Source organism: Ailuropoda melanoleuca, chromosome 9 (assembly GCF_002007445.2).
Source record: "Ailuropoda melanoleuca isolate Jingjing chromosome 9, ASM200744v2, whole genome shotgun sequence".
NCBI lineage: Eukaryota > Metazoa > Chordata > Mammalia > Carnivora > Ursidae > Ailuropoda > Ailuropoda melanoleuca.
In genome coordinates this window covers 28,981,314-28,993,558 of record NC_048226.1, presented here as the reverse complement: position 1 = coordinate 28,993,558, position 12,245 = coordinate 28,981,314, and the positions used below count along the sequence as shown (strand labels likewise).

The 12,245-nt window shown below is 55.6% G+C and overlaps 2 protein-coding genes across 2 annotated transcripts in view; one reads left to right on the top strand and one right to left on the bottom strand.

The window, feature by feature from the left end:
- Positions 1-2,486, bottom strand: part of CSPG4 (chondroitin sulfate proteoglycan 4) — a 42,118-nt gene extending 39,632 nt beyond the window's left edge. Inside the window, exon 1 of the mRNA XM_019805830.2 lies at positions 2,286-2,486. Coding sequence (XP_019661389.2) covers positions 2,286-2,373 — 88 coding nt within the window. The 5' untranslated portion in view covers positions 2,374-2,486. The remainder of the gene's footprint in view (positions 1-2,285) is intronic.
- The window catches only part of SNX33 (sorting nexin 33), a 68,902-nt gene extending 58,122 nt beyond the window's left edge, over positions 1-10,780 (top strand). Inside the window, exon 2 of the mRNA XM_019805833.2 lies at positions 10,670-10,780. Within this exon, the coding sequence (XP_019661392.1) occupies positions 10,670-10,710 (41 nt within the window). The 3' untranslated portion in view covers positions 10,711-10,780. The remainder of the gene's footprint in view (positions 1-10,669) is intronic.
- The last annotated feature ends 1,465 nt before the right edge of the window (positions 10,781-12,245 follow it).

The following is a 12,245-nucleotide window of genomic DNA, read 5'->3' as shown; positions in this document are numbered from 1 at the left end:
CCACACAGGCGGGGAGCTCCCTCAAAGCAGGGCTGGGGGCTCTCCCTGCGCTGCTGCAATTCTCTGTGGGACCTAGAGCACTGTGCTTCCTCCCTGGGGTCTCAGTTTCCCAGTCTGTACAACTAGAAACTTGGCCCAGATGGTCTCCAAGGGTGCTTGACTCCCAGGCCTCATGACCTAGATGTTCTGGAATGTTGATGAATGCAGGGGAAGCATCCCAGTGTGCCTCACTGATACCTGAGACCCCGAGGGCCTTTGATGGCACAGGGTGTCCAAGGAGGGATGGGAACGATGCCTTCCTCAGGTGGGGGCTGACCCTACGCAGAGACCAGGAGAGGGTGCCGAGCCAGGCATAGTGATAGAGATGGATTGTTGGAGGGGAGCTCTACCTGGGAGGCGGAGAAGATTCCAGCTCTCCATCCCCTCCCCATATCCAAATTCTTCCTAAAGGCAGAGATTGGCTTAACATTGTAAAACCCCACGCTGCCATGCTACTCTCCTTACTTAAAATCTTCGTTGGCTCCCTATCGCCAAGAGGGCATAGTCCGTGGGCTGTATTCTGCCATTTAAGGATTCTGTGCTCCAGCCCAATGGCTCTTTCTGGCTGGTGCTCAAAATATGCCTTCTAACCAGGCTGCTGGTCTTCCTGTCTCCACATGTTCTTCTCACATCCACCTCAGTGCCTTTGCTCAGGCTGAGCTCCTGCCTAGGTTACTGACCCCCTTCCCATCTTTTGAGGCGTGGCTGTAGGATCACCGTCTGGCCTGCCCCAGGTGCCTGGCAATTTCTCTTCTCCCTGCTCTTCATCTGGATCTTTGCAGACATGATAGGAATTGCTATTTGAGTTTTAATTTGCTTTTCTGCCTCCTGAATGAGTTCAAGTTCAGCCCATTCATTTCCGTGTACTACTCACTGCTCAGCACAGTGCTTGCACATTGTTGATGCTGAGAGGTATTTGAGTATGGCTCTCAGTTGAAGCCCAAGGAGATGGGGGTGCTTGTCTGGAGGCTGGATAAGCAGCCCACTCCAGTCACCCCAGATGGCCCCTTCCCACCTTTCCAGAGGCCCAACCCATCACCCAGGCCCTGAGACTTTGAAGGAGGGGGTCCCTGGGAATAGGAGCAGAGAGCCTGGGGATCCAGCTCTGACTCACCCCACTGGGGAGGGGGGTCCTCCCCTGACTCATTTCCCTCTGGGTACCTCGTGATGCTGTCCATTAGAGCTGTCTTCCCCATCTGATGGGGAGGAGGGTGTGGCCTGGGCCCCTGGAGGGCAGAATCAGGCCCTTCCTCTGCTCAGAGTTGCTCTTGGGAATGGTCCCGAAAGATGTAGGCTGAAGCACTGATTCATGCATAGGTAGTAATGACTGATGGGCCCTGCGGCCACGGTTCTTATGGCATAACTAGACCAGGCCTTGACTCAAGGAAGAATGCTGCCATCGCGGGATTTCTGGCATGTAACGGAGAGGAGACACATCCTAGCGCCCTCAGAAGACGAACTGTCACTCAGTCTCTGCTGGAGTCAAGCACCAATGCCCGGGACAGGGAAGTGCGGCGGGTTGCCCAGGGCTGTCTGGGGGACAGGCTCCTGTGGGGGTATGGGACATCTGAAGGGCTCTAGGAGGCTGAGAAGTGGGTGGTCCCGTCTGTCACTAACCAGGCCTTCTGAGTTAGGAGAGGGGGCTGAGGAGACAGGAGCGAGAAAGGAAGGCAAGAGGAAGGTGGTGGTGAAGAGGCCATACAATTTTACCTGGGGGCAAGGAAGGGGGCCCGAGCCGTTGGAGGAGGCCAGGGGAGGCTGCAGGCTGCCCAGGCTGAGGTACGGGGTGGAGGGGGGGGCCCACACAGGGTGCAGCAGGGCGGCTCCCTCCCCATTTCTCGCCTTGCAGCACGCCCCATTCCTGGCCTGGGCGGCTGAGGCTGGGCTACTGGCTTCTTGCTGTCACAGAGTATCTTTTGGGCACTAGGGCAGTCCCTGGGAACCCAGACAGCATTGGGTGGCCCCCTGGTTTTAGCGGACAGTCCTGCACAGAGCCACACCCTAGACAATCCGACTAGGGCCAACCTCAGATAGAGCCCACAGAAGCCCTGGAGGGAGAGCTATCACTGGGGATCCTGCTTCCATCCTGCAGCGGAACTCCCAGAGAGCCCAATCTGGAGGAAGAGAAATGCAGCCCCCTCGTCTCCCAGTCTGGGGGTGACTTCTGGGCCCTCCTGTCCCATTTTTCTACCCAAGGAGCCCCCCACAGCTCCGGCCAGGCCAGTGGTCTCAGGCTCCTTACTCACCTGCGGATGAGGGTCCGGCCAACATAGCCAAGGTCAAAGCCAGGGCCAGGGCAGGAGCCCGGGGCGCGGGCTGCTGGCCGGAGCGCATCGCGGCGGGCTGCGCGGCAGGATTTGCTGAGGAGCCGGCGGAGTCGGGAGCCTGGACACCAGAGCAAGGGCGCGAGCTGAGAAGCCTGGCAGGCTGGCTCCACAGACTCGGACTCGGGCTGGGGCTCTGGAGCAGCCCGCCGCCGCGCCTTACTTAACTCTGGGGGCGGGGCAGGCGCCAGCCCGCGCTCCGGTTTCAGGACGGGGCTCCTCTGTTGGCCCCCCTCACCCCCAACTTTCTTAAAGGGCCCGTGCTGGTCTGCTCCTCCCCGTGCAGGGGTGAGGAGACCCTTACAGTTCCGTTAGATCCAGGCCCCACCCTGCGGATTTGGGACAAAGTCCCAGAGGAGCCTAGACCCTCAGAGCTCTGACCCAAGGGCTCCAGGAGACCTCCTCTGGGAGGAGAACGGAGCTGGGCTAGCCCCCTCACTTCTCTTTCTCCTGCCCTTGGAAGGATTGGGGTGTGTGTGTGTGTGTGTGTGTGTGTGTGTGTGTATACACTCCGGGCCTAGGAGGACAGACGCCTACCACCACACAGACTGCTTTTGGGCTGCTTTCCTCTAAGGTCTCCTTGGGACTCCACTTGGACAGAGAGGCACCAGCCTGGAGTTCTGCTCCGTGTCCCCTGGCATTGTGACCTTGGCCTTCTCTGCCCTGCACAGCCTCATTTTGCAGTCTACAAAGGAGAGATGTTCTAGACTCTCCCACAAGGCAGGAGGGATTCTCAACCCCAGAGTATCATTTGCCTCAACATAACCCTATAAGGTGGGTGAGAACCACTCCCTATCCCCTCTCCCCCATTTTACGGAGGAGAAAACTGGCTCAAAGCCGGAAGTGGTTCCTACAAGGCCCTAGGTGGAGCGTAGGTCCCTGGCCCTTTGGGATTAGGACCCCAGGCCTCCTAACTCCTGAATCTGAGTGTTTCAACTTCCTGGGGCTACTGCCTGCAGATCGGGCCCTGCACGAGCTCCTCCCTAACAGCTTCAGGCTGGGGTCCTGCTCCTCTTGACTCCCTCTGCAACGTCAGCCTCGCCCCAAACAGGAGGAGAAAGGGCAATACTACCACAGTACTTCCAGCGGGAGGCTCTGCCTGCTCTGTGCCTCAGCTTCTCTGCCCAGCAGATGGGTAGAAGAGCACCCCCACAGGCTTTTCCCTCCCTTCTTTCATCAGAATCCCTCTTTCAGGGGCCCCCAGGTGGCTCAGTGGGCTTTCAGCTCAGGTCATGATCTCAGGGTCCTGGGACGCTTAGTGGGGAGTCTGCTTCTCCCTCTCTCTCTGCTGGTCGCTCCCCCCAGCTCATGCTCTCTCTCTCTCAAATAAATAAATAAAATCTTAAAAATAAAAAAAGAATCCCTCTTTCACACCTGCCTGCTTTGGCCCAACTCCACCCCAACAGCACTCTCTTCCCAGCCCCTCCTCACCTTAAATTTTATAATTAATTACAGTGTAATATTAGTTTCAGGTGTGCAATTTAGTGATTTAGCACCTCGGTACAGCACCTGGTGCTCGTCATAGCACACGCGCTCCTTAATCCCCATCACCTGTTTACCTTATTCCCCACCCACCTCCTCGCTGGCGACCATCAGTTTGTTCTCTATAGTTAGGAGTCTGTTTCTTGGTTCCTCTCTCTCTCTCTTTCCCTTTGCTCGTTTGTTTCTTAAATTTGTTTCTGTTTCTTCAATTCCACATATGAGTGAGATCATACGGTATTTGTCTTTCTCTGACTTATGCGAAATGGCATCACACCCCAGCTCCATCCAGGTCGTTGCAAATGGCGAGGTTTCCTTCCTTTTGATGGCTGAGTACTAGTCCACTGCACATATCTACCAGCTCTTTTTCATCCACTCGTCAGTCCATGGGCACCCGGGCTGCCTCCATATCTTGCAGGTATAATGCGGCAGTAAACTCCGGGGTGCATATATCCTTTCACATTCATGTCTCTGTTTTCTTCTTCCTGGCAGCGGAAATACCGGGTCTCAGAGGTTCTGTGGTTCTGCACGGCTGAATACCTGGAAGTGGAAATACTGCATTATGGTACTTCTATTTTGAGTTTTTTGAGGAAACCATACTGTTTTCCAGAGTGTTCAGGCCCTTGACCAGCAACTCTCCCACCATGTGTACAACCCTTCACAGTTTGCCACAAAATTAAACCCCATTTTGCAGATGAAGAAACTGAGGCTGAGAGCGATCGAGGGCCTTGAGCAAGTCTACACTGCTGCGGAGAGGTGGAACCGGGTCTTTGACGTCAAGTCTGGTGTTCCTACCGCACAGTGTGGCGTGCTGGTGCCGTGTCGTGTGGTGGTTGTGAGTACTGACCTTGAACCCAGGCCCTGAGTTTGAATCCCAGCTCTCCTACTTGGCTGTCCAACTTTGAACAAGTTGCTTCACGTCTCTTGTGGCTCAATTTTCTCATTTGTAGAACTGGGTTAGTGAGGATTAAGTGCATTCATGTAGCTCATGTGCCTAGTCCAGGGGCTGACATGCAGCAGGCGCTCCACCAACACGTGTCTTTTCTCTTCCTTCTCTGTAGCCCTCACATGCTTCTGCCCTTCACAGTTTGTACACCGCTCCACACTTATCACCTCCCCTGATGAGAGCTCAGTCCCTTGAGGGCTGAACTTTCCCGCCAGAAGCTGCTTCATACAGTAGGTGCTCAATAAATGTGCACTGAGGTTGACTAAGAAGCCAGTGCTGCTGTTCTGTGGGGGTTTTGGCAAATGGAAGAACCCCCATCTGGTTCACCCTAGGAGGCCTGGGGCGGGGCTGTGCTCAGCTGGTCTCCGGTGGCAATAAAGCCATTGATTCCACAACTTGTCCCTGTTTTTCCTTCTCCCACCCCCAAGTCAGCAAGGCACCTGGTCCTTGTTAGGGGCTAATTACTGGTCAAGTGTGGGCCTAGGGTTGGGGGCACTGCTGGGAAGACTGTGTTTGGAGGAAAAAGAGCTTTTTTTTAGGAATGAAAAGAGAAGAGAAGTCTTCCGCTTCTTTATGAATCAAACACTTGGGTGGAGACTTCTACCCACCCCATTGCCCTCCCCTCCCTCCCCTCCTTCCCTTTCCCCATCTTCTCTCCCCCATCCCCACCCCCACCCCCACGCACATTTACCCACCACTACCAGGAGTCCTTTGTGGGGCCTCCAGATGGAGTTCCCGCCCACAGCCCGCAGCCCAGGGTCAAGTCAGGATTCGCACGGGCCTCCCCCTGCCTTGTTGCCAGCTAGGGAGAGAAACATAGGCCCGGGAAAACAGTGGCAAGCAGCGCAGCGGTCGTAACCCACGCTTCTCTGCTGGGGCTTCCCAGTTTACAAAACATTCACCTGGTCTCTTGACAACCCTGGGAAGCATGCATGTTGGGGGCTAGTGTTCCCTCTGCACTGATAAGAACACTGAGGCTCTAGTGGACACGGGTTACTGGGGCTCCGGCATACGCAGGTTGCCCTTTGTCCAGCCTGCACCCAGGGCCGGAAGCCCGGGGTGGTGCCGAGTGACGTCATGCCAGCAGACTGGCAGAAATTTGAGGACCATGTTGCTTTGGGGTTGATCCCTGACCATCTCCTCTGTCTCAAGAGCAGAGGTGGTTGGAGCCGGCAGTGGCTCCTCCTCCCTTGTCCCCTCCCTGGCCTCCTCAGCATGCCTCCCTGGGTCCCTGAAGGCCGGGTCCAGAGCAGAGCGGACCAGGGCCTCCCTGGCATCCTCCTGGCTCAGGCCTTCTCCCTCTTCTTTCCAGTCTTTGCCATGAACTCCTCTGGCTTAGGCTGGCCAGCTGCCCTTGGTGGCCATCCCTGACCATCTCACCCTCCTCCAGGAAGCCCTCCCAGTCCTTCCTGCCTTTCCACAGACTCCCTGGAATAGTGCTCTCTGAATTCTCCTAGTGGCTCCCAGGGCAAGTCTAGCCGGATCGGGAGGTGTGACTCAATGTCTCCCCAGCCCCTCTACTAACTTCTTCTCAGCAAAGCATGGGACAGCTTTCAGGACAGGGAGGCGGGAAACTCAGAATGCACTTGAAGACTGAAGAAAGATGTCCACAACTCAGCTGAAGGAGGATTCAGGGTGTTCTGAAGCTTCAGGGACCTGTGATATGTGCTGCCTCAGTTTCTCTAAGTGATCTGTGTCTGTGAGAATAAGACAACAGCACGCCCAGCATCGCCCACTTTCCTGCCAACAGAGTTTAGCTAGGGTGCTGGCCAGGCACTCCTGGTCACTCTTACCCTCCGTGCTTCCCGGACTCGGTGCTGGCTCTGGCAGCAGCTACGGCTTGGTCCTGCCCTGGCCAACGCCGGGCCCTCTGAGTGCCTCTGTTTGCACTCTGACCACAGGGCTCCACCCAGGGAAACTGTGGCCAAAGCCAGCTTGCTGGTAAATGGCGGGTGCTTATGCCCTAGAGGGGGTGGTGTCTGCGCTGGGGTGTACTCCCACTGCCCAGGTCCTGCCCTTCGGGAATTAGCCTTCTGCTGTGAAGGGCACAGAACCCAGGCCACTACTGTGCAAGGGGACACGGGTTTTGGGCCCCAGCTCTGTGGCCCTGTAGTCTTGTGGCCAGGGCCTCTCAGGCCTGGCCTTCTGACCAGGGGCCTCTGTTAGGAGGGGTCTTCCTGGCTGGAGGCCAGCCTCCTGGCTGGAGGCATCCGTGGGGCTCCTGTAAGGGTGGGCAGCCGGGCCCAGGAGGGGCGGAGGCAGCGATTCCCAACAATTACACAATTCAGGAGCTGAGAAGTTGTGTGTGCTGTCCTCAGGAGCCAGCTGTGGGTGGGAGGCTGGTGGCGGGGCTTTGCCCTCAGTGGAAGCGGGCGTGGGCTTTGAGCCACGCCCAAGCCATTTTGGGGAGACAGGGGGGAGGGGTGGTGTAGGATCCCCTCAGGATCTCCGGTCGGGGCAGGCCACACCATGTCCACAAAAGCCTGTGGCTTCGGTGGCTATGAGCAGCTGGCCACAGCTGACTCCCCTGGGGTTGTGCTATTTCTAAATATTGGCTCATGCTGTTAACCCCTGCCACGCTGCACCAGGAGACCCCGGCTGCCTGCAGAGAGTGTGTCTGGGAGGCAGAATGAAGAGTTCCTGTTTGGATGGAAAATTTGTGAACACACTTGCTCAGAGCCTGGCCTTTGGGGGCTAAGGCAGGGCTCCTGAAAGAGGGATGGAAGTACCGGCTCAGGACGGAAACGAGGCTGGCGACGGGCGTTGGGAGATGTGGGTCTGAGCTGGCAGCTGGGCAGGGCAGTGGAAAGAATGTCGGTGTAGAAGCCAGCGGTCCGGTTCTGCCAAGCCTCTTCTGTGTGGCCTCAGGCGAGTCACCTCACATCCCCGTGCTTCTTCTCTCACCTGTAAATCGTAGAGCCACCGTGGTGTCTGATGGTGTTTTCCAGCAGATGTGGGCCTTTCTACACTGCGAAGGGGCAGTGCCTGGTGGTTATGGTGATGGCGGTTGTTGATGCCAGGGTCCTGCCGTCTGCACGACCCCCAGGAGTCCCTTGAAGGAAAGGCAAGACTGACAACCAAGAGGCAGCAGGAACGAGCTGGCCGGCTGCCTCAGCTGGGGTGGGCGTCCCTTACATGAGGACATAGCTTGCAGTGCAGCCTCTTGGGGCCCCCCGGCTTGCTGTCCGGGTGCGGTGAAAACCCGTGGTAGCCAGCCTCCAAGACGGCCCTCCGCGGTCACCACCTCTGGCGTTCAGCCCTCATCTGGCCACTCCCACACGGAACAGGGCTGGGCTGCAAGGCCCCTAAGAACCGCGGCAGTGACTGAGTGGGACCTCCAAGGTGAGGTCATAAAAGATATGCAGCTTCTGGGGTGCCTGGGTGGCTCGTCGGTGAAGCGTCTGCCTTCGGCTCAAGTCATGATCCCAGGGTCCTGGGATCGAGCCCCACATCAGGCTCCCTGCTTGGTGGGGAGCCTGCTTCTCCCTCTGCAGCTGCTCCCCCTGCTTGTGCTCTCTCTCCCCCTCCCTCTCTCTCTCTTCCCCTCCCTCTCTCTCTCTCCCCTCCCTCTCTCTCTCTCCCCCTCCCTCTCTCTCTCTCTCTCTCTCTCTCTGACAAATAAACAAAATCTTTGAAAGATACGGCAGCTTCTGACTGCTTGCTCTGGGGCAAGCTGGCCACCATGACTGAGGGGCCTGTGGAGGCCCTACAGGGGAGGAACTGGGGCCTTCTGCCAACAGCCAGCCCCAGCTCACCACTCATCTTGGAAGTGGGTCTGCTAGCACCCATCAAAGCTCCTGAGGACCGAGGCCCTCACTGACCTCTTGGCTGCTGTCTCTTAAGAGATGGGGAGCCCACACCATCCCCCTGAGCCGCTTGTGAACTCCCCACCCACAGAAACTATGCGCAATAGTAAATGTTTATTGCTGTGTTAAGCTCTTAGGTTTGGGGGATAATTTGTTACGCAGCAGCTGATAACTGATGCAAATCTGTGCACGTGTAAGTGCTAGTCCAGGGAGTCCAACTGCGCGTGTGGCTGGGACTCCGAAAGTAGGACTCTGCTCCCCCGAGGAGGGACCTTTTCTTGATCAATCAGTGGTTCGACTCATTCATTCATTCAACAAATCTTTCTTTTTCCTTTTTTTAAGATTTATTTATTTATTTTAGAGAGAGAGCGAGAGAGAGCAAATGGGAGGAGGGGCAGAGGGAGAGAGACAAGCAGACGCCACGCTGAGTGTGGAGCCTGTTGCGGGGCTCGATTCCAGGACCCTGAGATCATGACCTGAACTGAAATCAAGAATCAGATGCTTAACTGACTGAGCCACCCAGGCGCCCCTCAACAAATACTTCTGAAGTACTTACCATATATGTCAGCGCTAGGCTAGGCCCTGGGGACAAGACTAAACGGCAGGGGCCTGCCTGAGGGGGCTCGCAGGCTCCCCAGGCAGATGCGGTGACTGTTGGATATGGACAGTAAGGATGAGGGAGATGTCTGTGACGAGCCCAGCTTTCCAGTTTGGGCATGCGGATGGCTGGTGATGTCGTTCCTTGTGACAAATGTGGGTAGACGACATCTCAGGAGAGAAGCTTTGGTGACGTCGTTCTTTGTGACAAATGTGGGTAGACGACATCTCAGGAGAGAAGCTTTGGTGACGTCGTTCCTTGTGACAAATGTGGGTAGACGACATTTCAGGAGAGAAGCTTTGGGGATGTTGATCTTGAGGTTTGTGAGAAATCTAGTGACACCGTGTAGGGCGTCAGGCATGTCGGCTGAAAGCCCCTGGGAAGGCCCGGGCCAGAGGCATGTCCATTTGGGAACCGTTGCAGAGCAGACAGAGGGACTGAAGCAGCGAGAGGGCGGGCTGCCCGGGTGAGAGGAGGGCGGGGTAAGACGACAGGAAGGCCCAGAACTGAACTCTGAGACACTAACGGTTTTTCTTTCAACTTTTTGTTTTGACATAATTTCAGACTTACAGAAAAGCAGTGAGGTCATTACAAATATTTCCCACGTACTCTTCACCTAGATTTCCCGAATGTTAATATTTAACCAGATCTGAAATTCTTTTCTATGTATATACATGGTTTTTCCTGAGCTAGTCCAGAGTGAGCTGCGGATGTGACATGCCTTCATCCTTATACACCCCAGTGGCTCTTTCCTTTTTTTAATTAAAAAAAATTTTTTTTTAAGATTTGTTTATTTATTTGAGAGAGACAGCGAGAGAGAATACAAGTGGCAGGGAGGAGCAGCCTGACGCAGGGCTCGATCCCAGGACCCTGGCATCATGATCTGAGCTGAAGGCAGATGCTTAACCGACTGAGCCGCCCAGGTGCCCCATCCAGTGGCTCTTTCCTAAGAACAAGGACCTTCTCTTTCATAACCAGACAACAATGATCAAAATCAGGAAATTAACATTGGTATCTTATTTTTATTTTTTATTTTATTTTTTTTAAAGATTTTATTTATTTGACAGAGAGAGACAGCCAGCGAGAGAAGGAACAGAAGCAGGGGGAGTGGGAGAGGAAGAAGCAGGCCCATAGCCCCTGATGTGGGGCTCGATCCCAGAACGCCGGGATCACGCCCTGAGCCGAAGGCAGACGCTTAACCGCTGTGCCACCCAGGCGCCCCGGTATCTTATTTTTAACCAGCTACAGACCTTTGTCCCATTTTGCCAATTTCCCCAATAATATCCTTGACAGCAAAAGAGAACCCTGGCTACTCTATTGCATTCAGTTGTCCTCCTCTTGAGTTTCTATTAATCTGGGAAAGTTCTTTCCTTCAGTGTTTCTTTGTCTATCATGACATTGCCATTTTCAGCAAGTACAGACCAGTTTTTGGTAAAGTGAATCTTGATTTGAGTTTATGTGTTTTCTTCATACCTAGGTTCGGGTCACGCGTCCGAGGCAGGAACAGCCCAGAAGTGATGTGGTGCCTTCTCGGTGCGTCCTCTGGGAGGTACACCGCATTTCTCTGCCCCACTGTTGGTGATGTTAATTTACATCACTTGGTTGAGGTGAGGCCTGCCAGCATTCTCCCTGTAAAGTGACTGTTTTTCCCTTTGCAATTAATAAACTCAAGCCAACGTTGAAAGGTCAGGTTGAGGAAGAAGAGCCAGGAGGAGAGCTTGTGAAGGGGCAGTGGGGACATGGGAGCACGACCAAAACAGCTCGGAGCCGGGAAGAGGTGCTGAAGGGAGGGCATGGCCGGTCATTGGTTCCCAGCAGGCGGCAGGCCAGTCCGGTGGGGGTGAGAAGTGTCCATTGGCTGCAGCTTCCCCAGCAGGTCGCTGTCTAGGTGGAGCGATGGCTTGGAGCCAGCCTGTGGAACAGAAGTGTGAGAAGAGGGCGAGAATAGAGACAACAGGGAAAACGCTTCTTGGGGGAAGTTTGCCTGGATGGGGCAGAGGGATACAGGCCATGGAGGAGACGTGTGTGTGTGTGTGTGTGTGTGTGTGTGTGTGTGTGTGTGCATGTCTGTGTGTGTATGTGTCTGTGTGTCTGTGTGTGTGTGTCTGTGTGTGTGTGTCTGTGTGTGTGTGTGTATGTGTGTCTGTGTATGTGTGTGTGTGTGTCTGTGTGTGTCTGTGTATGTGTGTGTGTATGTGTGTTTATGTATGTGTGTGTCTGTGTGCGTGTCTATGTGTGTGTCTGTGTGTGTGTGCGCGCATCAGGGAGATGGTTTCTGATACGTGGAAGGGACAGAGGGTGTGGAGAGCCTGATGGGAGGGACCACATGAAAGGTCAACCATCTCTGGTTGGGCAGAGGGAATGGAAGAAGTCTTGGGGGGTCCTCCTGAGCTGCAGGAGGCAGTGGGAGCCGGTGGTCCCGATGGCGTGGTGGGGTGGGTTTGGGTCAGAGTCCAGTCTGCTGGCCTGTTTCCTCTGCTAAGGAGGGCTGCAGGGGACTGAAAGGAGGGCTGCCCATGCAGAGGGGAATGAATGATGTTGGACATGACCTCTGGAGAGAGGGCGAGAGCAAGCTGACCAGTGTGGAGATGAGCAGTGGGCGGTGTGGAGACAAGTCCGGGGTTTGGAAGCCATGATGTGAATCCCAAAGGCTTTTTGCTGCCTGGTGCAGGCAGACAAGACAGACCTGGGGACTCAGGGCTGGGGTTTCCCAGGACGACAGTGGGACTCGGAGGACAGTGAAGAAGGCAGGAGGGGATGGAGGGAGAGGGAGAAGGAGCGCTGGAAGCAGTGGGGTCTCGGTGCTAGCAGGGGATTTGTACAGCCAGAGTAGCAGGGTGACAGGATGTCGGCCAGAGTGGGGGTCCACAGGGAGGCACAGGGTCAGTGCTGTGGGCGGTGGTGAGCAGCTCAGGCTGTGTTGGGGAGAGGGGCTATGAGGGCGTGGAGGGGGGTGTCTGGGAACTGGGAGGCCGAGGGACAGGTGGTCCCCAGGGAAACCTCACTCACCTGGTGCTGGCAGGGGCGGGGCGGGTGGGGAAGAAGGTCATGAG